The 26,227-nt window shown below is 37.4% G+C and overlaps 1 protein-coding gene across 1 annotated transcript in view; it reads left to right on the top strand.

The window, feature by feature from the left end:
* RRAS2 (RAS related 2) overlaps positions 1–26,227 on the top strand; it is a 75,430-nt gene that overhangs the window by 37,758 nt on the left and 11,445 nt on the right. The window contains exon 2 of the mRNA XM_051963969.1: positions 25,517–25,604. Coding sequence (XP_051819929.1) covers positions 25,517–25,604 — 88 coding nt within the window. The remainder of the gene's footprint in view (positions 1–25,516; positions 25,605–26,227) is intronic.

Raw genomic sequence — 26,227 nt, forward strand, 5'->3', positions numbered from 1 at the left:
TGTAATAATGTTTCTTTGGATCCTCTATCAGCAAATTCTTAGCAAGAACCAAAGCTTTATCTAAGATAGCTTTCCAGACTTCCAGGAATGAGTTTGTATTTCCCACTGATGATTTGATGCTTAAGATGCATTTGAAGCTTGTGTTAAAAGGAAGGTGGAAAGTCACGTATAGACAAGTGGGAGTATTTACTGAAATAGGTTTTTTTTGTTGTTGTTGTTGTTTTGTTTTGTTTTTTATTAATTGGTGTTTGAATAGCTGCAGCACCATACTTTTATTTAGGGAGGGCTGACATAACCAGACCGAGGTTTCATGTGAGCCAAAGTATGGAGAATGGATTGGAGGAGGAGGGACCCCAAGCCGGGGGACCTGCGAGTAAGATACTGCAGTGGTCCGAGTGATTGTTTGTGAACTAAAGTGGCAGCTTTGTGAGAAGAGAGAAGCTCGCAGATGCAGAAGACACGGCCCTTGGTTGGCTGTTGAGATCAGGGAGACTGGGGTGTCCAGGATAACACTGAGGCTGCTGGTTGGATGACTAAAAGAATGGTAGGAAAGTTCAGGAAGAGGGCAGGTTTTGGGGGGGAAACAGGTCTTTCACATGTACCTCCCCTTATCTATAACGATCCCTTTTGTGTGACTCCTTCCCTCCCCCAACCCAAAGGGGCAGGGCTTTCACTGAGAGGCCTTGCCCTCTGTTTTCAGCCACAAGATAATTTGGGGCCAGGGAGTGGATGTACTGAGGAGGGTCACGCCTACCCGAGGGCACCTGCACTATCACTGCAGGAGGTGCTGGAGGTGTAGTCTGCTTGGCTCTGATGTGGAGACTTGGGAGCTCTGCACAATAGAGGGAATGGTGGAAGGTTAGGGAATAAAGGCAGGCAAATAGGGTTGGACAGAAGCCCTGTGATGGATGGACTCTGATGGCAAGGATGGGATCGTGGATAAAATGCTAGATTTGGAAGACCTAGATTTGAATTCCTTAGACACTTAGTGTAGTTGGGTAATCTTGGGTGAGTTATTTAATCTCAACCATATCTGTCAATTGGGGATAATAACAACATGTAAGGTACTTTGCAAATCTTAAAGGACTATAGCTTTTATATTATTAGATTGTTCAATGACAAACTTCTTGAATGATTGTTCCTACTTCGAAGACCACCACTTGATCTCCTATTAAATCTCAAAATTTCTTGATCTTTGCATTTCTTTTGTGACTATTTTTAGTTTTAATGTTCATAGTAGAATATCTGAATTCACAAAACCAGCAATTGTAACATGTTTTGCTAAAGGTGCTGGGCTTGGAATCAGAAAGATTTGAATTCAGATGTAGCCTCAGATACTTAATAGCTGTGTGATGCTGGGGAATTTACTTAGTCCCTATTTATCTCTTGTTTCCTCACCTGTAAAGTGAGGTTATTGACAGTGTCTACCTCCTAAGGTTGTTGTGAGGATCAAATGGTATGTTTATAAAGTATTTATCACAGTGCCTACTGGCATATAGTAATCTATATCTAAATGTTAGCAATTATTTTTATTAGTGTCATAGTTTTGATATCACAGATTGGCTTTTATTAGTTTGACTTAATGCCATATCTGATACTGGAGACATTTATCTGATTTAGTAAGTTAATGAAAATCTGTAGTTCTTAATTTGATTGAATTTATAGCACATGTAACTACTGAATATAGATTTTTTTTTGGGGGGGGGTTGAATATTTGAAAGCTACGTTTTTAGCTGATTAACCAAAAATTGTAAGCTGCTGTGGTTGGTGGTGGTACTATTTTGAACTTTGTGGTTATAATATGTAGAGATCATAAATAAAAGGTTTGGTTAATGGAGGTTTTAGCATTTGACCTATTTAAGAGACATAGGAATGGGGATTTACCAAGAACATTTTCTTATGATGTAAGTACATCTTATTCCTGCTGCTTAGAATATTAATCTTTATCTTAAATGTGATATTTGGCTAGGAAATAGACTGTATAAAAAGAAAAACTCCAGTATTTATTTTGTGGTAATTATTTCCTTCCATTATGATGTGATTTATCAGAATGGAAAGGAGGGTTAGGAAACTTGAATCTTTCTGGCTTGGTTGCTGAATTCCACAGACATCGCTATTTGCACTATTGCAGATTTTCCTCTTCACAAAATAGTTGTTAATTATTGCTTCATGGTTGTCTCCCAGGGTTTAAAAAGGATTAATGATTTAATAATTGGGAAATAGTGGACATATCACGAATAGAAGTCTTTAGCAGGGCATTCTTAATCTTATGCATGAAAAAAATGCTATTTGGACATTCAGAGATGTTGACCTTCACTCAGTGGCTTAGTAATTCTTCCTCCAAAGCCAGTTTAATTCTCTGCAAGAGAATTTTATGTATTAAAGGAGAATGTCTTAGTTTAAAATTAAGTGCCTTTTGTTTCATATAGTTCCTTTTTGTTTTGTTTTGTTTTTGATTCAGGCTTATAAATGTGACTTAATTTGTTGCTAGAAACAATTTAGGAGTAGCATTTCCTTTTCATAACCTGATAGAAACGAACACACAAATTTTGGGCCACAGTTTGCTCATTATCTGTAGTTTTTTTTTTTTTTTCACATGATTTGAAGTAACAATACTTGATTAACTTGATTAAAACTCTTAACTGGAAGCTAATGAACACATACTAATCCTGATAGAGGTGATTAAAATCGAGAATCTGATAATTAATTTATAATCCAGTTACATATTGTTCTGAACTTCATGTATGTATGTATATGTATGAAATAATTTTATTACAAACTAGACAATCAGCAGTGGACATGGATTTTTCTACAAATAAAGACCAGAAAAGAGCATGTGGAACCATGAATCTTTTACATACAGCTTCAAAAAAACCAAAAGCATTATTTAATGGAGTACTAGTATCAATGTTATTGTATCATGTATCCCCTTCTATTGATTTCTGTGTTACTTGCAATATTCTCAGCTCTCTCCCCCCCCCCCCCCCCCCAGCCCAAACTTCGATTCAACATATTTGTCTTGTACTGGGCCTTTCTGAAAATAAATGCCTTGTTCTATACTTATAGTCTGTTATATACATATATATAACAAAAGGTAAGTAAACAATTTTCATTGTTAGTCTTTTGGAATGTTGGTTGATCATTATCATGATCACAATTTTTAAGTCTTTTGAAGTTTGCTTTCTTTTTTACAGTGTTATGGTCAGTTCTTCCTGCATTTCTCAGAATCTATCCCTTTTCTCATTTTTAATGACACAGTAGTGTTCTATTACATTTGTTTACTACAATTTGTTCAGCCTTTCCCCAATCAATGGGAACCCATTTAGTTTCCAAATCTTTGTTACAACAAAATGTGCTACTATAATTTTGCATATTCTTTTTTGTTTGTTTCTTTAATCTCTTTGGTTATTAGAGGCCTGGAAGTAGGTACTAGACAAGAGAGTAAGCACAGTTTAGTGACTTTTGGATATAGTTCTAAATTGCTTTCTAGACTATTTAGATTAATTCATAGCTCCATCAACTGTGTGCCTGGTTTATTTGTGGGCTCTGTTTTGGCAGCCCCTCCATCAATGATCATTTTACTTATTTATCATTTTTTCATTATGATTACTTGAATTGTTTAGAGTTGTATGTTTTTCCCTCTCGTTTCAAATCATGATTCTAAATTTTAATCAAACACTAGAATCATTCAACAAATACTTAGTAAGCATGTACCAGGCAAGGTGGGAGGCATTGGAAAATTCCTGGTTGTGACTGAAGCTGATAGGAAGCAGTGCATGCCCCAGCTTAGGAGGACCATCCCTGCCACTGGAGCACAGGCTGTGGACATCTCATTTTCTGGTTTGTTGTAAGAGTAAGTCAACATTGATACATTTTCTTACTTAAGAGTCCTGAGGTAATATAAGTGGTAGTTTCCCGTTTTACAGATGAGGAAACTGAGGATCAGAAAAATTAATGGACTTGATTCTAGTTGTAAACATAATAATAAGCCTCTGAAATGAGATTCAAATCCAGATCACTTGATCCAGCTCCAACAGTTCTTCTCTCACAATATTTTTCTTGTACATTAAACATACTGGTCCCAGGAGGACTCTTGAGAATTCTTTCTAATCCAACCCACTCATTTTATAGGTGAGGAAATTGATCCCCCAAAATGAAAATGACTTTCCCAACTTTTATAATGAGTTAGTGCAGAGCCCAGACCAGAAACCCTCAGTTCTTGTAGCGCCACCTTTTCCTGGTATGCCATGCTCAAAACATGTTAAAAGCGTGTGCATTTCAATGAACTGATTTGAGTGAGAGGATAGTATTGATGAATGAGGTCATAAAAAGGTGCTGGATCAAAGAGTATAACTGTAGATGGAGAGCTGGAACAGAAGATGGAGGCCAACTGTTCTCTCTGCCTTGGTTTACCAAGCTGGGTTTGAAAAGGGAAGCCATCTCCTCTATCTTTTTCTCGCCTTCAAGGATGAGAATTGGGAGAGATCCTGTGGGATGGCCTGAGGTAGCTGTTGTAAGTCTCAATATTGAAGCCGTGTATTTGCCAAGAGGGAGGGAAGAGGAGGATGGGCTCAGTCAGAGAAGAGGGAAGGTTTGGGAGGTGGGAAAGCAAGGGAAGAGTGGAAGAAGGTGGGTGAGACCTGGGCTCTTAGGCCAGTCATGACCTTTTGGAACTTCAGGTATCAATCTTAAGGTCCTGTTGAAGGAGTGAAAGCCCCATTAAGAACTGAAGTTGGGCAGAGGAGTTGCCAGCCGGGTGGTGCTGGCCCTGAAGTCGAGCAGACTCATCTTCCCAAGCTCAAGTCTAGCTTCAGCTACTTCCTTAGCTGTGGGACCCCTGGCAAACCGCCTACTCCATTGCCTCAGTTTCTTCATCTATAAAAGGTGCAAGCAATGGCCATTCGCTCTCGTATCTTTGCCAAGAAAACCCCACATGGAATCACAGAGACTCAGATTGAATTGGATTTCACTGAGTATTTTAGTTAAGTCTTAGAATATTAGAGTTGGGAGCAACCTTGAATATCACTTAACTTAAATGTTGAACGTTGGGAGACATTCAAGGTCTTGCTGGAGGCGGTCCTTACGCAGCTCTCTCTGAGTGGAATTTGAGCCTTGGTCCTAGAATCATACCAGTTAGCTTTCCACTTGGCTTCTAAGAACAGAAGCGGAGGTTTGGAAGCAGTTCCGTCTTCAGACAATTTTTTAATACAATAATATTTATTTAACATTTTACTCTATGAAATATTGAACTCCATTAAAATGTGGATACACTTAAGAAACTGTTCTTTATGCTGAAGTTTTCACATTTTCTGAAAGCATTAGAATTTGATTGAGGTAATCTTGTTTTCTTAACTAAAATTTAGGGAATTCCCATAGAAAAGTCTTGAAGCTGTAGTCTGTTTTTTTTGTTTATAGAAAAAAATTGGCAAAAAAAAAAGGACAAAAGATAAATAAGAGTTGCTTATTTGAAATCTTGTTGCAGAGATTTGTTTTCAACTGCTTTGTGTTAGTATGAGTCTTTAGTTCACTAACTCTTAACCAGCCAGGCAAACTTGGAGCACAGCGCATTTAAGAGGGTTTTTTTTCCCTTTTAAAAAAAAATTGTGTATTTTTTAAAATAGCTTTTTATTTACAAGATCAGGTTTTTATAAAATGCTTTCCTTTGAACATGCAAGGAAGAGATGAATTCGGTCTCATGTGGTTTTATAGGGTGAGAGCAGATTTGGTTGTTTATATGTTTTTCTCAGTTGCTTTCTGTTCAATGAATGCTTTCAATTTGCATCAGAATTTTGCAAAGGAGGAAATGGCAGAAAGTAAAATATAACCTCAAATGAGTTTTTAAATAAGTAGATGCTACGCCCAATTAAATAAATTGAAATATGCAATGTGGTGACTTTTAAGTTTCCTTAGAAACGCATTATGTCATGATGATTTCTCTGTCCTCCTTTGGTACTTGGAAAAGCTTCTCTAAACTTATTGTTGCCACACTTGATGATGCCATAATGTGGGACTTTTGTATTAATTCTGAAGCAAATGATTGACCAAGTCCTTTTTCTTCTTCAGTTACCAGTGCCTTTTTTCTTGCTGGTAGCAATAATAATAATGATGGCGGTGTTTACAAAAAAACTTTTCCAACTATGTCTGCTTGGAGGTGGACGGCAATGATGATAACTGCTAAGCACTTTACCTGAATCATCTCATTAGGTTCCCACAGGCTTTCAAGGTAAAACCTGTTTTACAAGGGAGAAAACGGAATGTTCATGAAGCATCAGAGTGGAGAATCCTAAGATTTTCTAGCACTCTTCATTGTAAGTATCAGGAAACTGGAATTTGTAGTCTTAAACAGTTGCTTGGGAAGCACTGAGTTTTCATAGTATGCAGCTGAGTAAAGTTACTTGAGTTAAGCTACTCCCCTGGTTTCTTGAAGAGGTTTTCTCCAAGTTATGGCATTTCTGAGGTGATGACTGAAAACTTGTGCATAGTTTTAAACTTAAAAGATTGACTTGTCCAGTGGCCACAAACCTGGTAGAAGGGGTTGGGCCCCGGGGCCAAGGCCCAGTAGTCTTGGCCTGGTTTCAGAGTCCTGCCTTTTAGAAGAGGACGTTGGACAAGATACCAAATAAAAGGTATGCACTGTGGGTATGTGTTAGGATTCTTACAGGTATGGTGCTTGCTTAGGCTTGCGCCAGACAGATAACCAAAGGAGAGAGACAGCTTTGCCTTTGAGGAAACATATAAACACCTAAGTGGCTACTTAATAATTTGTGGAGGGAGCCAACTACTCTCTGAGAATCGGGTGTGTTTTGGTGGAGAAGAAGGACTCCATCTAGGCTTGTGTTAGGAGGTTGTTAAGAGATTAGGATTTTCATTTATCTCAGCTGCTGTTTATTTTTGTGCTTGCTCACCTTTCAGATATATGTATGGTATAACAAAGTATGAATGAGGAAAATGTGTTAGTCTTGAAAGTCCTCTTTAACCCATCCACATTGTATACAAATTCATTGCAATCTTGATCTTTTACAGTTTTTTGTTTTAAAATCTCTCTTCTAAATTTGGGACCTCACTTGGTATGTAAATTATGGTTAGAGACCAGAACAGATTAGGACCCAAAAATGATCAAGGGAAAGCACCTCGTTGGAAACCCCCATGACAATCAACCTCTCCCTGTAGTTCCCATTTGTATATTTCAATAATGTGGCTCATGCTAAAATTAGTTCACAGTTTCCATTGTAAATCCTGTTTTGGTAAACAGGCAACCTGCATGTAAAGACAACTTGACTATAGGCAACATACTTAATTTACATAAACACACAATTTCTGCTAAACTTGATGAGTGTGGAATATTTTCTTGATTTTATAAAAAGTTTAACAGTAGTTTTAGTTTTAGTTCAGTTATAAAAACCAAAGATTGGTTTTTATAAATTAACTGAGTATGCTGTAATGTTCAATTTCATCAAATATTAGATATTAGAACATTTAGGCTAGTCTCATCTGTTTTATGTGTGGTGTGTGTGGAGCCAGGAAAGCCGGAGTTCAAATATTCATTTCAGATGCCTCAAATAACTTAAAAGCTCTGTGACCCGGACAAGCCATTTATTCTCTCTGTGTTCATTTCTTTATCTGTAAAGTGAAGGTAATAACACTTACCTTAGAGAATTGTTGTGAAGATCAAATGATTTAACATGTGCAAAGCACTTATTGAAATGTTTGCTGTTCCTGTTATTATTAATTCTACTGTGTGGTGTGGATGGAAGGCCCTGTCCTTTAGTGTATATAGTCTTTTTGAATTGCTATCATCAGAAAAATTTATCCTCCTTTTGCCAATGTGCTCTCTAAACTTGAACTTAGTTTAAGGTCAGTCTTCTACCAACAGACAGTCCTTCAAGTACAGGAGGTACTTGTTTTTTCAGTTTGCTGTAGCCAGACCCCGTACTTTATTATGTGCCATTTGAGAACCTCGGGCCACTTTGGTGCCATGTTGGTAGATTGGAGAAAGAGTGGTAGAAGCTGGTCCCTCTTATAGGCTAATAAAATAAGCAAATGGGCTAGATGGCAATACTGGGTAAATGACTTATATTTGAGTTGTAAGTGAAGAGTTAAACAGAATTTCTGCCCAGGTTCCTTAACCTCCACTCTCTGAGTTTGTGACATTGCAAGGGAAAAGCAAGGAACTATGAGCAGTCCATCAGGAAGTAATAAGTATCAGGAGAATTTAGATAACTCTGGAATAGGCTGTATTTAAAATAGAGCTTTGGATGCAAGAAATTTGTATGTGCGTGCACACATGGTTTTGAACCATGGGAGCTCAATATTAACCAGTTAAGACATTTATTAAAGTGAGCTGACCTTGTCTGGAATGACATAACTCCAAATCTACTGCTCTTTATAATAAAAAATGTTCACACTATCCTAATCATCCTGTAATACTGTGACTCCCTAATTATCCTCCAGTTAGCCAGAACAACTGCTGCCAGGTAAACAATGGTGGTGCTTCTAAGGGGACCTGTTTAACTTATGAAGCTCCACCTGCTCCTATCTGTGCCTTCATAGCTTAAGGCAGAGCCAGAAACCCGATTTTTCAAGAGAGCAAGCCTCTTTCTGCATGCATATTTGGTATTTTGAGTCAAAAGAAAAACTGAAACAGTAATTTTTTTGGTTAAACTAAAGTTTTAATTTCTGGGTTATGATGTTATATGTGTAAAATAAGTATGTGTTTATGTATAGATAGGGATATATGTATATATCTATATATAGCTTAGTTGTGCTTGCCTTTTTCTTTATGTGGCTTACAATTGAAGTGGCAATTCATTTACTGTACAGTTAGACTTACTCGTATAATGATAGCCTAGAATTGTGGATTGAAATGGTGCAAGCAAGCCCTTAAAGACTTAGAACACAGATGCTTTTTAACTTGAGTTCTTAACCTACATTTTTGGGTGTTGGTTGAAATGAGTATGTGAATATCATGCCTTTGATGCTAAAGCATGTAGTTCTCTACTTGGGAAGCTTAAATTTATCCGATGATCCAATCTGTAGAGGGTGGGGATTGGTGGAGGGGAATTGTCTGTGTCCTAAAGGGCAATGGGTATTAGAGAAATAACTGGGGGGAGATGGAGAAGAGTGGGGTGAGGAAACATGTTTTGTAGGCAGAAAATAGTTGTGGGTCTGAGCAGTGCCATTCTGTTCCTCAGGACTATGAAAATTGGGTAAATAATCCTCAGAATGGATTAAAACTCATTGGAAGGAACCAGGTAGAGGCATGAATCCCTGAAATTGTTCTTCTCCTTCAAGTAAGTATGTAGAGGTTTCTAGTTAGGATTCTTACACACCATATTGCTAGCTCCATCCCGTACCAACCTCCCAAAGATTGGTATCAACAGTGCTGTGTAAACCTTTAAGCATAATAAGGAACTGGATGCTCTATGCTGGCCACTCAACTCTCCTCACTGTTGCTAACAAGCTCTCTTTCCACCACATCAGAATGTGGCCAGATAAGTTGTGTGATCACTTCCAGCTCCCAAATTTTCTGTCCTCTTAGAGTGATAACTGAAGCTCAGTTATCTGACTTCTGTGAGCTAATTCAGAAGTTTCGAAACCATATGAATCACAAAAAGTCAAATCATATTTAATTGTGAATCACTGACAAATTATATTTAATAGAGCCTTAGCCTAAATCTCTGAAAATTGATTTTTCCTTGTAATAATTATTACCGATACCCACCGAGATTTGTAAAAATCTTTCATTCATTTAGATAACCAGTTGGGTTTGAATGTAGGGGTTGACCCCAACATTTGGCAAATGAAGAAAAGTTTTTACATTTTGAACTACACTAAAACTTTACTTAAGAAATTATAAAATAGCTCCTAGCCCATATGAAAACTATGAGTTGGGATTGGTAGTTTATAGCCGCCTGATGAGTAGATCTGAGATCTAGCCTCAAACACTTACTATGTGGTCTTAAAAGTCACGCCATCCCCAGTTTCCTCTTCTGTAAAATGGGAATGATAAGTAACATTTACAGGAGTGTCCGTATGCATAAAAATAATTGAATATTTGTAAATTGCTTTGCAAAACTTGTGCTAAAACTTTGCAAAAAGTGCTTAAAGAAATTCACCTGTCATCAATCATCATCTTCATCATCTCATTTGAACCTTATAATAACCCCATGAAATAGAATTAACTATTCCCTTAGAGGTCAAGTGGCTTGCAAAGATTAGAGAAAAAAGACTAGAGTTTGAATTTCTGTATTCCTGACTCTTGAGTCCAGGACTCTGTGTGCTACACCATACTTACTGTAAATTGTATGTATCTGCCTGCATTTGTGTATGGCTGCTTTATTAACTAGAATATTTGATCACAGAATCATTTTAATCACAGACTTGGAAATTTGGAGATTGTCTGATCCAACTGATCCTGAAAGTGTCAATCTCCTTTTCAATGTCCCTGACATTGTCATGGAGATGAATAAAATATACCATTATTCAACCATGTTTGATACCAAGAAATGAGATGTATATCTACTAATTAAATCTAATCAGAAAAGTAGGATTGTACAAATATATTTCAGTTAACCTCTGCATTTTAGAAAAGAATATTTGGAATTGAGGATGAGAAGTATTCCTGTATGGTGTCAAGAGTATTTGAGTTCTTGTATTATAAATGTACCTTAAATTTTTTTTTTTTTAAGTTTGGGTAGTTTTCTGGAAAAATTTCCTTAAGACTAAAAGAAAGACTTTTTTAGAGACCATACATGCAGTGATGGAAATTTCTTCCATTATGAATATGAATATGAATGTCACTTTGAAATTTGGACATTTAAATGTAAAGTGGTTCTTGTTTCCCTATATTTGTGTTCCTTTTCCTCCTTTTTTTAAATCTTGATCTTTTCTTCCAAGACTAGAATAAGATTAAGGGGCATATAATATATCAGTTGATTGCAAAAGAATTGTGCAAAAGAACAATTTTTCTCATCTCTGTCCAACCAAGTTTTTTTTATTATTATTTATTACCTCAGCAAGGCGAAGCCTTTGAAGTCAGGTGTTGTGACTCTTAGTTCTCTTTTTGGAATAGCCCAGCTCTCAAAAAGTGATAAAATTGGGTGATGCTACTATATTGGCTAATACAAGGAATTTATTGATAGGGTTTTCATTTTAATTATTAGTAAGTGTGGCACTGCGAATTTAAGAACACTAGCAACTTTAAAAATGTTTTTTTTTTTTTTTGATAATGACATTCTTAGCTTTTGTAGCTAGTGTTTTTGATAAAGACTTCATTTCTAAAAGTGACTCATTTATAAGAATACAAGTCATTCCCCAATTGGTAAATGGTCAAATGTTATGAACAGACAGTTTTCAGATGAAAAAAATCAAAGCCATTTCTAGTCATATGAAAAAATGCTCTAAATTACTAGTGTTTAAAGAAATGCAAATTAAGACAACTCTGGGTACCACTTCACACCTCTCATTGGCAAGATGACAGGAAAAGATAATGATAAGTGTTGGAAGGGATGTGGGAAAACCGGGACACTGGAGAGCAATTGGGGGGGGTATGCCCAAAGGGCTTTAAACTGTGCATACTTTTGATCCAGCAGTGTCTCTACTGGATCTGTATTACAAAGAGATCATAAAGGAGAAAAAGGGACCCACATGTGCAAAAATGTTTGTGGCAGTCCTCTTTGCAGTAGCAAGAAACTGGAATCTGGATGCCCATCAGTTGGAGAATGGCTGAATAAGTTATGGTATATGAATGTTGTGGAATTATTATTGTTCTATAAGAAACAATCAGCAGGATGATTTCAGAGAGGCCTGGAGAGACTTACATGAACTGATGCTAAGTGACGTGAGGAAAACCAAGAGATCATCGTACACAGTAACAGCAAGAGTATGTGATGAGCAACTGTCATGGATGTGGCTCTAAACAATGTGGTGATTCAAAACAGTTCCAGTAGAGGGAGCTATGGAGACTAAATGTAGATTGAAGCAAAGTTTTCATCACCCTTTTTTTGTTTGCTTGATTTTTTTTTTTCTTTTTTGCTCTCCTTTTCTTGCACAACTTGACATAATTATGTTTAATCTATATCAGATTGCTTGCTGTCTTGGGGAAGGAGAAGAATTTGGAACAGTCTTAGAAAAATGAATGTTGAAAACTATCTCTTAGAAAAATGAATGTTGAAAACTATCTCTTCATGCCTTTGGGAAAAATGTCTAAAACTAATACTAAATAATTGTGATGAAAGGTTTTTATTTTCCTTTTTTACTTCCTTCCTTGATTCTCTAGTCTAACACATCTATTCATGCTCCTCTTTTCTTTCTTTTTCTTTTTTAATAGCTTTTTATTTACAAGTTATATGCATGGGTAGTTTTACAGCATTGACAACTGCCAAACCTTTTGTTCTAATTTTTCCCCTCCTTCCCCTCATTCCCTCCTCTAGATGGCAGATTGACCAATATATGTTAAAAACGTTAAACTATAAATTAGATACAATATAAGTATATATGTCCAAACAATTATTTTGCTGTACAAAAAGAATCGGACTCTGAAATAGTGTAGTATTAGCCTGTGAAGGAAATCAAAAATGCAAGCAGACAAAAATATAGGGATTGGGAATTCTATGCAATGGTTCTTAATCATCTCTCAGAATTCTTTCGCTGGGTGTAGCTGGTTCAATTCATTACTGCTCCATTGGAACTGATTTGGTTCATCTCATTGCTGAAGAGGGCCGCGACCATCAGAATTGATCGTGATATAGTATTGTTGTTGAAGTATATAATGATCTCTTGGTTCTGCTCATTTCATTCAGCGTCAGTTCATGTAAGTCTCTCCAGGCCTCTCTGTATTCATCCTTTTGTCATTTCTTACCGAACAATAATATCCCATAACATTCATATACCACAATTTATTCAGCCATTCTCCAATTGATGGGCATCCACTCACTTTCCACTTTCTGACAACTACAAAGAGGACTGACACAGACATTCTTCATGCTCCTCTTTTCTATGAAATGTCTCCCATCCCCTTTTAAAACTTTTGCTGTTTCTCTCAAAGAGTAACAGGATGCAAACCTCTTTGAGAGCCGGGACTGATTCATATTTGTCTCATTTTCCTTAGGATAGTGTTATGATTCTTACAAGGTACTAAGACAATGGAATTCATAGAGACAATAATTATCTAATTTAGCATAGTTCAGTATGATTGATCTGATCCTACAAGGAGATGTTATAGGCCAGAACTTGAAACAAGATACTTAGTGGAATTGAGGAGACAATGTTTAAATCTAGTTTAGAATTGATTTAATCCTACAACAAATAATGGCTTCCTGGTGATATAATGATTGGTGTGTACTCAATTCACAGCATATAAGCAAGAAGCTCTCAGGGCCAGATCCAAAAACCTACAAGCCCACTCTCGGAGGCCGAGTCAGATTCATTCTATTTTCCACCTTTGTGCTGGCTGGAGGCTTTGGATTCAGAGGGAGCTAGAGGCAGAAGCTGGAAGAGACAAAGGATTAGTAGCAAGAGCTCTCGGAAGCAAGGAGAGAGATAGGCCTCTAAGAAAACTAACTGGGGTATTTTGAAGGAGATAATAAGGGATCTGGACTTTAATCCCTGGCTGCATTTGGGGTTATTACACTGAACTGAAATGAAGGGTGCTTCCAGAAGCCCCCTAAGAAACTTGCTCCCAGAGAACATTATATTTTAGAGAGGAATAGGATAGGAATAGGATAGAAGAATAGAGAAGAGGGATTGTATCTTTCATGTGGTAGATTGTAAGATATTAGAATGTTGGCCATCACATTTCTTGAAGAATGTGATTGCAAGGAGCTTTGGAGGGGATTTAATCCAATTTGCATTTGAACTTTTCTTTTGTGAATGAGTTTTCTTTAAACATTTGTTACTTCCTCCATGGTCCAAGGGATTGTGAAGCTTCTTGGGTATCTTCAATGAAAGGAAATCCATTCATGAAAAGGGGATTGGGTAATTATTCAAAAGTTTAAAAAGTCAGAGAGGACAAAGCATAGGTGATCCCTCACATTCTGATATTTCATTCTTATTGTTAGAGATGAAAGTGACCAAACAGAATGAATAGCATAATGACAGTAAGTTCTTAGCTTTTCTTTAAATATTCTAAATATTTTATATAAAGTTTTAACCTAATTTATTTTGTATACTTCAGATAGATCCTCTTCATGTTTCAGTTTAATGAATAATACTATTTGAAATCAAGAGGAAAGATGGAGAAAAATGTAGGTTTTCTAATTAAAAGATAAAAAAGCTCAAATTTTTGGAGTGTAGTTGTATTACACATAATAGTTATAATCTTTCACATGCAGTATGTGGGCTTTTTTGGTTTCTTCATCTTCCCTCCTCCCCCCATCCCCCCCCTTTTTTTTTAAGTAGAAAACCATAAGATGCTTATTAGATGGAGATGGGCAAATAATGTCACCCCTTTAACAAGAAGAATCAACTATGATAACTGAGATTTATGACACTTGCTTTGGAGTTGTGTTCTGGTAAATTAATTCTTCTAGTAATTGAATCCCTAAGACCCACCTTGTTTGAAGTGTTAAAACTTTCTATCATGTTTTACTTTTTTTTTTTGGTAAATGCATACTATTGTAGTAAATCTCTGCTTGGGTTTTGGAGCACCTCTATCATTATGAATATCATTGATTACACAATAAAAGCCCCTTTGATGCTTCATCTTGTATTGGAGCTAATTCTGGGTCCTCAAGGTCTGTGCCAGTTTTTAGTGCAGGCTTTACCAGTTCTTACCAGCCTTAGAAACTTGACAGCCATCTGCATTTGTTTCCTTTGGGTCAGCCTAGCCAAATTTGATGGGGCAGTTCGATGGTGCAGGTGGTAAAGGAGAGTTGCAGTCAGGAAGACTCATTTTTCCAGATTCCAAATCTCACACAATAGCTGTGTGACCCTGGACATGTCAATAAATCCTATTTGTTTCAGTTTTTCATTTGTAAAGAGCAGGAGAAGAAAATGGCAAACCCCTATAGAATCTTTGCAAAGAAAACCCTAAATGGAGGTCACAGAGTTGGACACAACTGAAAAAGCCCGGAATGACAACAGTCAAGTTTAAGAAAATGTATCATTAATTTTTCTACAGGATAATGTTTTACTCATCAGACTGTTAGTCTCTGTTAGGTTCTCTGCAACAGTGAAAAGAGCACTCCCCCCAATTAAATTTAATCAGAAATCTTTTGAGGTGTTATTCAGAACTATGGGTTTTTGAGACCTTAACTTGGACTTTAAGACATAATCCTGGAAGCTGATTTTTTTTCTTTCATTTTAAGATAGATTATAATCTTGGTGTGGTGGGAGCAGTATCATAATTTTTTCCCTAATGCATGTTAAACTAATTTTTCTTTAAGAGATGTTGAGACATTTCTTCAAGATTTGGTTGGCTTTGAGTAGTACCATGAGCTCGACTATTGATATCAACTCATGGCCTGAGCCCAAAGCATCCACAAGGACCTGGAGGGACTCTCTGAAGGTTACCTAGGAGCTTCATTCAGCTGAGGTTCTCAGTGCCTTTTTCTTCTTGAATAGACATCTGCTATGACTAAGTAAATCTTTTATCTTCTGAAAGACATACAGGTGTCTCATTTTGATCCATTATTGAACCTAAAGTATTAGAGCACTGGCCAGGGTTTGGCTTCAGCCCAGAATATCTAGATTGTATTTTTATTTTACCCTTTTCTTCTTGGAATGTACGGATATCAATTATGGCCAATCAAAGAGTTCTTCTAAGATGTTCTTATGAGGTTATTATTTATATCTCTGTTTCAAATGAGTACTTTTAGACATTATAAAAGTTTTCCTTTGACAGAATATAAAGATGGAATCTATTGTAAATAGGAAGATATTTATTCTTTAACTTAACTGACTGAAAGTATTAGCTCTTGGCATCCTGGCCACCTTTGAAACCAATATGGGAATAAGTAACTGTTGCTATACTGCTACCTCTTCCTGTTTCTTGCAGTTTTGTTGCTTTACCTCTGAAGGTCTAAACATAACCCTTCTCTTCATCTTATAGCCAGCAGTGCTGGTTCCATTCACATGTTAGCCAGAGCAATCAGTGCACAATCAGACTTTGTAAAGATACCAGACAGAAGTGGAGATCTTTTCTGCCTTCTGTGCCAAATATAGCATGTAGTGAGTATTTTTCAAAATGCTGGGGGGGAGGGGGAAGGGGAAGAGGAAGCAAATCCAAATCTCCCAGGTCTCCTGAGCGTGTTTCTGAGCATTTGGGCTCCACTGTGGGGAAAATAAACAGGCTCCATAAAGGGAGCTAACTTCCTAGGTAGTGTTTTCTATGTGATAATCCCTTCCTGGCATTTCTTTAGATACTTGCTTTTCTATATCTCAAAAAAAAAAAATCAATTTATTAATTGGAGAGAAAGCATTATGATTCTCATAGGAATATAGTCATCAGCAAAACTGGACACATATCGCTTCTGTTGTATATTGCCTATTTGTTCAAAGAAATGGATTAAGTTTTGGTAAAGAAAAACAATTGGTTGGTACTTGTTATAAAACTTAAAAATAGATATGTAAGTTGAATATATACTTTAACTTTGAGACTACTGAACTAGTATAATTTGCTAAAGCAGAGGCTATTTCTTGGCTCTTGATTCCATATCTCTTATTGCCTTTATTATTTAATGTTATGATCTAAGCCATTTAGTTTCTCTTCAGAGATGAAATGTTATCAGTCTGTTATTATAGTCTTAACTTCTTGTATTCATTTTAGATAGGGCAGTTTTTAGTTTGTGAAGGAAAATGATTCATTTGTATTGAAGAATTACATGCATTCAATTGCTGAAGCACATTTGCTCTAGATGTTTAATATGACAGATTTTAAACTTATAAAAATAGGATAAAAATGAGTCATACTTTAATTGAAAATTGAGAAGTATAAATATTCACTAGTTTCCAAGTTGCCCAGATTTCATTTATGCAGCTCATAATATCTGTTTTATAGGTGGATGAAAACATTTAGGGTATTGTTAATAATTTAGCTATTCAGAAACTAAGAAAAATGAACGTTGATCAATATTTTTTGATTGATACTCAGTTATACAGCTGTGGGATGATTGTTTATCTTCTTTGTTGCTGTTTAACCCTTGCTTTATTTCTTTAATCTTTGTACGGTGGTGGGGTGGAAGGAGGATGACAGGACCTGGGAAAAGAATAAAAACCAGTTTTTCTTCTTGTGGTTTGAATCAAGTTTTGGAAATTTGAATTAAAAAGAATTTTTCTGTTGCTCCTTTTTTCCCCCCTGCACAAATAGATTAGAATGCATTGGAGAATTAATGATCTTTAGCTTGGCAATAATCACCCTTTTTAAAGACCTTGCTCAGATGCCACCTATTTCATGAAAATTTATGTAATTTCTCTCCCACTCCTCGAAGTTGGAATATTTCCTTAGGCCTCAACATAGCATAATACTCTTCTCCATTAATGATTGTTGTATAATTATTAATCATTGGGATCTTAATAGACTATGTAAGTGACTTTGGACAAATCATTTCACTTCTAGGGGTGTACTTAGTTGCTTGTTTAACTATAAAATGACAGGGTTGGACTATATCTCTGATTTCTTTAGTTAAAATATAGTAAGTACTTAATCATTTTCTACTGCAATATTAATGTCTTATAATACTATTGCCCCTGGGGCCCAGGCTATGAGATGAGTTAATCTTCCTCAGTAGGGAAATAGGTAAGATCTTATTCAACTGGTCCTGGCCCCAAGGCTCCTCAAACTAGCTTCATACCACTAGTACTATATACTTCAGTGTCATTGATACTTTAGATGCTTGGGAGAGTGACTACTGTTAATTCAGGAGTTTTTTTTTTTTTTTTTTTAATGGGGGAATAGGTGGCTAGCTCTAGCAAGATCACAGACTTTTGAAACCTTAGTAAATTTGTAAATTGAATAGGTTGAAAGGTTCCTGTGTTAATATTTTGCTTTTATTGATTGGATTTGTTCCTAGTCAGTACTTAATAAGTGACTGTTCTTAATAAATGTATAAAATTAGGTTTTTATGGGTTGGACTAGGTGGTTATTGAGGTCTCTTTGAATTCAAATTTTATATTTGTGAAAAGCATTTCTTGTCCCAGAAGTCTTAGGATAGTTTAAACTTATTAAAACTGCATTAAGATTTTTGGGACACCTAGATGTCAGCATACTAAAATGGTTTCAAATATAGTACCTCAGGTGCATCAGTCAGTCTAGCTTAAATTGTGCAGGATTCATAAGACACAAGTTGTCTTCAGATGTGTCCCAAATGTAGTTCAGCTGCCTGCATCCCTTTGTTAGAGCAGAAGGAGAGATTAATTCAAAAAGAAGGAAAGTCTTTTAGTCCTTGCCTTTCATTATTTTTTGTATATGACAAAAAAAAATTCTCCAAAGGCATAGCTCAAGGAACTCCACAAATCTATTAGAATGTGGAACCTCAAGAATCTTGGTTTGACTAGCAAACATTTGATATGAAATTGTAGGGAACAAAGGGTCTCTTTGACCTGACAGCTGCTTTTCAAAAGTGACATAAGGGAGATTCTAACTCTAGTTCCTGCACAGCTGCCAGGAGAGGAATTTGTCGTGATGATTTCTGGGGGTGGGGAGTGGGGGGAGTGGATAGTCTTCTAGCATACTCTGAATTTAAGTATTTCCTAGAATCATAGAAGATAAGAGTTAGAAGGGGGAATCATTTCATTTATCTCCTCTTCTATCTCTCCTCCACTACTCTTTTTACAAATGAAGAAAGGAGACTTGGGATTTATCCAAAATCACATAGCCAGTATAAAAGTAAAATACAGTCGTAGGTTTTATTATTATGCTATTTGTGATGCTGTGAGACGAATATAAAGACAAGCAAGAGAGTCTCAACTCTTAGAGATCCTAGCCTTGTAAATAAGATTTTTATTCCCATTTTATAGATGATTAAATTGATACTCAAGTGGACTATAAAGTGATTTGACTTGTCCAGGGCTATGTTGCTAGCAAGTTGCCCTGAGTTTGGGGAATAAGAAGTCATATGAATTAGGTTTCAAGGTGACAGGGAGAATTGGATAACTGAAATTAGGAAGCTGAGAAGCAAGAGTCACTTGGAGGTGAAGATATTGCATTTTGTTTTAGTCATTGATTTGAGGCAGTTTAGTTCAGATGAATGGAAACAGGCACTAGAGAATAGGAAATTATCCAGGCTAGCCTGATCATAGTCTGTGTGGAAAGAACACTGTCCAAATCTAGGTACTCTTATTTTTATTTGAACTGGACTTAGGATCTCATTGGAGTAGAGAACTCCTGGGGAAGAAAAGTCCTCTTCTCTTCTTGGTGCAGGTCATTTGCTGTGCAGTTTTTCATCTTCTGGATTGTTTGGAGGCATTGGGATGGGCCCAGTCTCATGGTGAACATCTGGCAAGGACAGAATTCAAATCAGACTGGTTCTGAATGCTGGTCTGGTTCCTGATTTTCAGGGACTACATTTATTTCAGAAAGTATATATTGACAGATACATACAGGAGGTGATTGGGTTGGGGAAGGGGACTGGAGGCATTATTCTCTTGAGGATCAGCAGAAAGCACTGTTTGTTTTGAGAAAGATGTGGTTGCTTAAGTAATTGAATTCTCTGTTACATCAAGAGAAATTAAATGGATTCTGCTTGGCCTCGAGGGTCAGAGATTTAAGAACAATAGATGAAAGTTATTAGGAGCCAAATTTAATAAGCGTAAGGCACAGAAAATTTCCCTACAATTTTATGCTTTCCAAGAATACAGTGGACAACCTCTTAAGGTAGTTACAAAGGTTGAGTCCTGGTACCAGCCTTTTTAGAGTCATTGCAAGGGTAAAATGAGACTCCTTAGGTTTGGAAAACTTCAAATTATCAATTTAAATGATCACTTTGTTATTGTTATGATGACTTTCCTTATTTCTGTAGTTCTCTCAGTGGAAGTTGGATGACCACTGCTTTTGGGATGCCTTCGTAGGTCTCCTGAATGACTGATACTCTATGATGTGATATATAACGGTGCTGCAAATGGTGATCTATTGACCTTGTGGAATAGTCTTGTAGAAGTCTACAAGTTCCCCAGCTTAATGAGAATTTGGACAGGTTTGCATACCTTTATTGCTGTGGCCCTACACTGGTTCCTGTCTATGGACTGAACTCTTATGAGCAGATTAAAAACAGCCTTTTTAAGAGCAAAGAAATAACTGACATTTTTAGTTAACCATTTGTCTGCCTCAGACTTTTAAAAAAATAATCCACGTTAGACGGAGATTGGAAGCACTTATAAGACATTCCTAGTTGTCTATGTGCCATCTGAATCTGCTGAGTTGATCGGTGCTCCTGTCAGTTTGTTTGTTGATTGACTGCTGGATCTATGATTTCATTGCTACAGGGAACTTAGATTGGCTCCTCTTCAGTACCTTTGAGTCTTAGAGAACTGAGAAAACATAGAGACACTGAGAAGTTAAGTGATTTGTCTCAAGTCACAGCCACAGATGGTTGAGATGTAACCCAACCCTACCAAGCACCCCTTACCACTTTATTTGGCCCCATCTCAGTCATTCTGAATCTCCTTAATGCTCTTGTTCACCTGTGCTTCTCTGAATGGTGATGAATGACTAGAGCATCTGCCCGGCAATTTTTTTGGTTCCTCTTGGTATGTATTTGTTGTCTGATTGGAATTTAGCAATGAAATGGGTAATGGGTTCTGCTAACACTCTCAGAAAGATGTTGGATTGGAAACTTCTTTCTGGAGATGGAAGATTCTTTATTCTAATATATGCCCTAGAGGACTTAGTTTCCCTACCTATTGGAGTAATCTTGAAGGTCCCTTTCCTCTCTATTTTGATAGCAGCTCAGGGATAATTTTTATTTTTATTTTTATGATTATAGCTTTTTATTTACAAGATATATGCATGGGTAATTTTTCAGCATTGACCGTTGCAAAACCTTCTGTTCCAACTTTTCCCCTCCTTCCCCCTACCCTCTCCCCTAGATGGCAGGTAGACCCATACATGCTAAATGTTAAAGTATATGTTAAATGCAATATATGTATATATATCCATACAGTTATTTTGCTGCACAAGAAAAATCAGACTTAGAAATAAGGGTTAAGTAAAAAATGAAAGCAGACAAAACCAGAGGGAGTGGAAATGCTGTGTTGTGGTTCATACTCATTTCTCAGGGATAATTTCTACAGATTTATTAGTAAGATTGAATTAGTAAATCATTTTGATGGCAGAAGTTGTTAAATACCATTATTGGGATTTCTGTGCTTAGTTATGTAGTCAAAAGTACATTTTCTAGATGGTCAGATTTGATTTAAATTAAAAGGAGGCCTGGGAAACATTTTGTTAGACTAAGAAATGATTCTAGGTGTTGACTTAATCTATCTGGCCTGAAAGTGAGTTGTTGGGGTAGGTGACAGGATTCAGGGTTGAAGAAAAATCATGGGCCTTCCCTTTTTTGGTTTTCTTTTGGTTTTTCACTGTCGTGTACCAAAGTTCTTCCCAGTGAGGTTTTTCCTTTAAAATTTGTAATCGAGTTCAGAAAGTGGAATTCAGCCAGCGGATCCCGCCTTTTTTGCACCTTATTGAAGCCTATGAATCCTCCTCAAAAATCATGTTTTTAAATCAGATGTATGAAGAGTATGAAGTAAAATAAACAAATGAAATAAAATATATGAGAGTGTGAAGAAAATAAATGAAATAAGAGTATGAGAGAATGAGGAAAATCAATTATATTGCAATATAGTGTGTGTGTGTGTGTGTGTGTGTGTGTCCCAATACACACACACAGATACACACATTGCCACTTCTCTTCACTTAGTAAAGGGGAAAGAGGTTGGAAGGGCTGGCTCTCCCCTTCACTAGAGTCTGGCCCACCTCAAGTGGCTACATGACTTCTGAGAGAAGGCCTTTCCGAAATCTTTACCTCCTTAATTCCACCCAAATCTCTGCTAGACCGCAGGAGGATGCGGTCATTTTGCCATCTTGTGGCCGTGCTTGGATACTACACCTGCCCTCCCTCTGGGCCAGAGAAGCTACTCAGAGGCTCTTCTGAATGCCCAGGAATGCCAAAGCACTGACTCCCAACTTCTTCCCCTTGGCAGCACTGTTCTGGGCTGGCAGGGCTCCGAAGGGATGTCTCTGGTCAACTCCTGACTCGGGAGGGCTGAAAGGAGAAAAAAAACGTTTGTATTTTTACCAACTGGCTGCATTGGGGTAATTATTGATCTGAACTGCAACTAAGACTGCCTCCAAGAAAACCTTCCCTGAGAAACCTACACCTTCACCCAGAGAGAACCTTCATCCTATATATTTTAAAGAAGAAAAAGATCACCACATTTTGGCTTTTACAGACGTCTGAACAGAGGGCCAGGAAGCTTCCTGGGGCAGATTCACTAAAGGGAAATCTTCTCAGCCCCAGTGACCCCTCTGGCCTTAACCCTAAGCTCATCCCTAAGCCTTAGGATCTGAGCACCTCGGGGCTCAAATAAGGATGAAGAAATTGAGATCTGGAGAGCAGGAGGATCTGGGAAAAGCAGTGGAGCTGGGGTTAGAAGCAGGCCCAACCGTTCTAAACAGGGCCTCTCAGTTTTCAATTTCCCTTTCTGTGTATGAAGTAGACAGCAAAGGGCACTGGCTGTCAGAGCGCTGCCCTGTCCCGGAGAGCAGGAAGCGGTTGTTTTCCTCCTTTCCCTGCTCTTGGGGAGCAGCACCAGCCACAGCCTCTCTGGGCTCTGCATGGCCCTGTGGCCTTTTTATACTGTGCGCAACTACTCATTTAGCCTTTGGGGAAAACTTTTTCCTGGCAAAATTTTGAGGAACTTCCGCTCATCATAGTACCAGCAAGAGGCCAAACTGGGACCAGAAATCCGGTGTGCTCGTGGTTGCCTCTAACTTCTGGGGACCTAATTATTCTCACTTGGAAAATGGGGGTAATAAGACATGACAGATGGAACACAGTTTTGAGTTTGTTACTTATTTAATCGGGTACCAGATCATTAATTTTATATATATCTGTACACACACTTTAGAGACTGCTCATAGCTTCAAGGAAGAAAAAAAAATCACCACTTGGTAGTTAACTTTCTTATGATCAGCTTTTGTTGATCAGCTGTGTCTGACTCTCCGTGACCCTGTGAGCCATGGCCTACCTAATACTGTCTGGAGTTTTCTTGGCAAAGATACTGAATGGATTAAAGCAAATAGGTTAAGTGACTTGACCAGGGTCACACAGCTAGTGTGTCTGAGTCCAGACACATCCTTCCTCACTCCAGGCCCATTGCTCAGCCCACTGTGCCACATCGTTTCTAAGTTGTGATGGGTAAGCTAACCTAAAGTTAACTAAGTCGGTGCTCGGATTGCAGACAAAATATTAGTGTCAAACCCACATCTCTGACATCTTTCTAGCCTGTGGTAGCACCTGCCTAACTGGGATAGCCTTAGAAAACTCCTATCTTCCTACTTGGATGAGGTATGTCAGAGGGCGCAATATGTTTGAGTGTATCTCAGGGTATGTACATACCATTGTATTATAGCAGGTACATTCAGGTACCAATTTCACAGCTCTATGAACAGTATATCAGTGTGCCTGTTTTCCTCCAGCCCCTCCATTACTTTTTTTGTTTGCTTTGCTGATCTCCTAGGTATGAGGGGGAACATAAGAGTTACATTATTTTGCCCTTCTCTAATTATTAGTGATTTGAACTTTTTGAAATATGGCTTGATTGTAGAGGGCTGGAACTCTGGAGAAGTATACTTGAAACAAGGATATTTACAACAAGGTGTGAACTCAGTAGAATTGATAGTTCTTTAGTATACATATAATTCTTACCATGGTGAGATAATGGTTCTCTAGTTCACACACATAGATAGTGTGCTGTAATGATGTAATCAAACCTAGGTATTTAAGGGCTGAGAGGACTGGAAATGAGACATTCTGTCTTTGACCATCCTCCTGGTGGCTCTCCTGCCTCCTACACTAAGATCAAGACTGGGTCAGACTGTGACAGACACGGATTATAAAGGAGACAGACTGTGAAGGAGACAATAAAGACTAGACTCTATTCCTGACTATCCTTGATCACTTGGATTTATGTCTTAGCCTGTTCAAAAGATTCAGAGTTCAGAAAGGACCTTAGAGATCATCTAGATATTTGACTCACTCATTTTACTGATGAGGAACCTGAGTGTTCTAAAAAGGAAGTTTTGCTCTAGATCATATTTACAAAGCATACTGTTTGCATCTTTACTTGACTCTCATAACTCTGGTGAATAGGATCTCCATTTTTTTCCTGGAAAGTTAAGGGACATAGCCATGAAGATGGAGACAAAATTCTTGTAAGGCCCCAAGTCCTGTGCTGCTTCTGTTCTCAGGAAAATCTAGCCACCTGCTTCCCCCAGGAATGACTAATCTGCTTCTTCTCTCCCAGTGCTTTCCAGCTGTGGGGGAACTTAATTTGTCTTAACTCATGTATTTTGGGGATCATGAAAAGTTACCCACATTAGTTTTTATCTACCGTCAAAGAACTAACAGAGCAAGAGGAGAAAGATGTCATTTACATAAAGTACTTATCAGTTTTGATGAAATTGTGTGAATGTTATTGAGCATGACAAATTAGCATTTGATTTGATTACAGTAATACACCATTTAATGATACTCAATCTTCATAAGTTGTCCCTTGGGGCAAAGTTTACACTTTACCTCAGTTTAGAGTTCTTTCCCTATATGCTCCAGGCTCATACATTGCTATTTGTTGCCCTTATCTTTACCAACACCATCGTTTCACTTGTGGTTTTCATCTCTTCTCTATGAGTTTGCTCTTTGATATACTAACTTCTCCCAAAGTTGCAGGAAAAAATAAAAATAAAAGGTGGGAAAAGAGGGTTGAAGTTAGATTGTGGGGGACCTTAAAAGTTAGGCTGAAGAGTTTGTCTTTTATCCTACTGGTCATTGGGAATCTCTGAAAAGGAAGAATGAAGTGATCAGATACGTTTTAGAAATATGAATCTGGCACCTATGTGGAGGATGAATGGGTGAGGAGAAAGACTGGAAGGGGGAAAATAAATAGATAACAGTCCACGGGAGAGTCAGGATGGATAGACATAAAGTGTGATGAAAAGAAGTTCAAATTGTTGACTGGGAGAAAGTGGAAGAGAGCTTTGAACAATAATGGGGAAGGGAGAGCAGATTTGAGGGAGAAGAGTGATGATTTAGGTTTTGAATTTATCTTGAGAGATTTTTCGGACAGGATGTGTGTGTACATAGAATGGGCACACAGCTTGGGTAGACTTGTTGCTTTGCAAATTGAACAAGGTGATGATCGTTCTCCCAAAAAGAAAAAATAGAAAAATCTTTTCATAGGAATAGAAAACAGATGGAATTTTTGACACTGGGATGTTGGACAGAGGCTGATAAAATTGTAATGTGGTATATATATATATATATATATATAACAAATTCTAAAACGATTTTTTTTTTTGCAGTCCTATTTTGTCACAGATTATGATCCAACAATTGAAGATTCATATACTAAACAGTGTGTGATAGATGATAGAGCAGCACGGCTTGATAGTAAGTAATTTTATTCAATTTTCATTTCTTTAAAACATATAAAAGCTTCTCGCTACTACAGCCTCTCTCTTTCTCTGTTTCTCTCTGTCTCTTACTCACTCTAAACTCTAGGATGATCTGCCAAACTAGAAAGGCTTGAAAGACCTTGGCAGCAGACTAGGTGTCTAAATTCAGAGACTCAGCCACCATGGCATGCAGACCATTTATTAAAACATAGAAGGATTGTGATCCATTTTTGTGGTATTCTTTTTTTTTTTTTCTTCCCCCTTGCCCAGGGTCACACAGCTAGGATGTGTTAAGTATCTGAGACCAGATTTGAATTTATTCTATCCACTGTACCACCTAGCTGCCCCATGTTATTCTTGAAATACTGAATTGTCATAGTCAGATTAAGGAATCAGTTACAGAGGGGAAAGGACCTCAGAGATGCAACTCTACTAAGATCATGAATATTACTATCTACCTTGTGGTGTTCTACCTCCTCATCTATCTAATTTATGCTTGAACAGGGGAACTAAGTATCTCTCAAGGCAATGAATATATTTCTTCTTTAGACCATTTTAATTGTTAATAAGTTAAACTGAAATATGTCTTTAATAGGACAAGGAAAACAAGGCTACTTC

The sequence above is a fragment of the Antechinus flavipes genome, chromosome 6 (genome assembly GCF_016432865.1).
Source record: "Antechinus flavipes isolate AdamAnt ecotype Samford, QLD, Australia chromosome 6, AdamAnt_v2, whole genome shotgun sequence".
NCBI classification, from domain to species: Eukaryota; Metazoa; Chordata; class Mammalia; order Dasyuromorphia; family Dasyuridae; genus Antechinus; species Antechinus flavipes.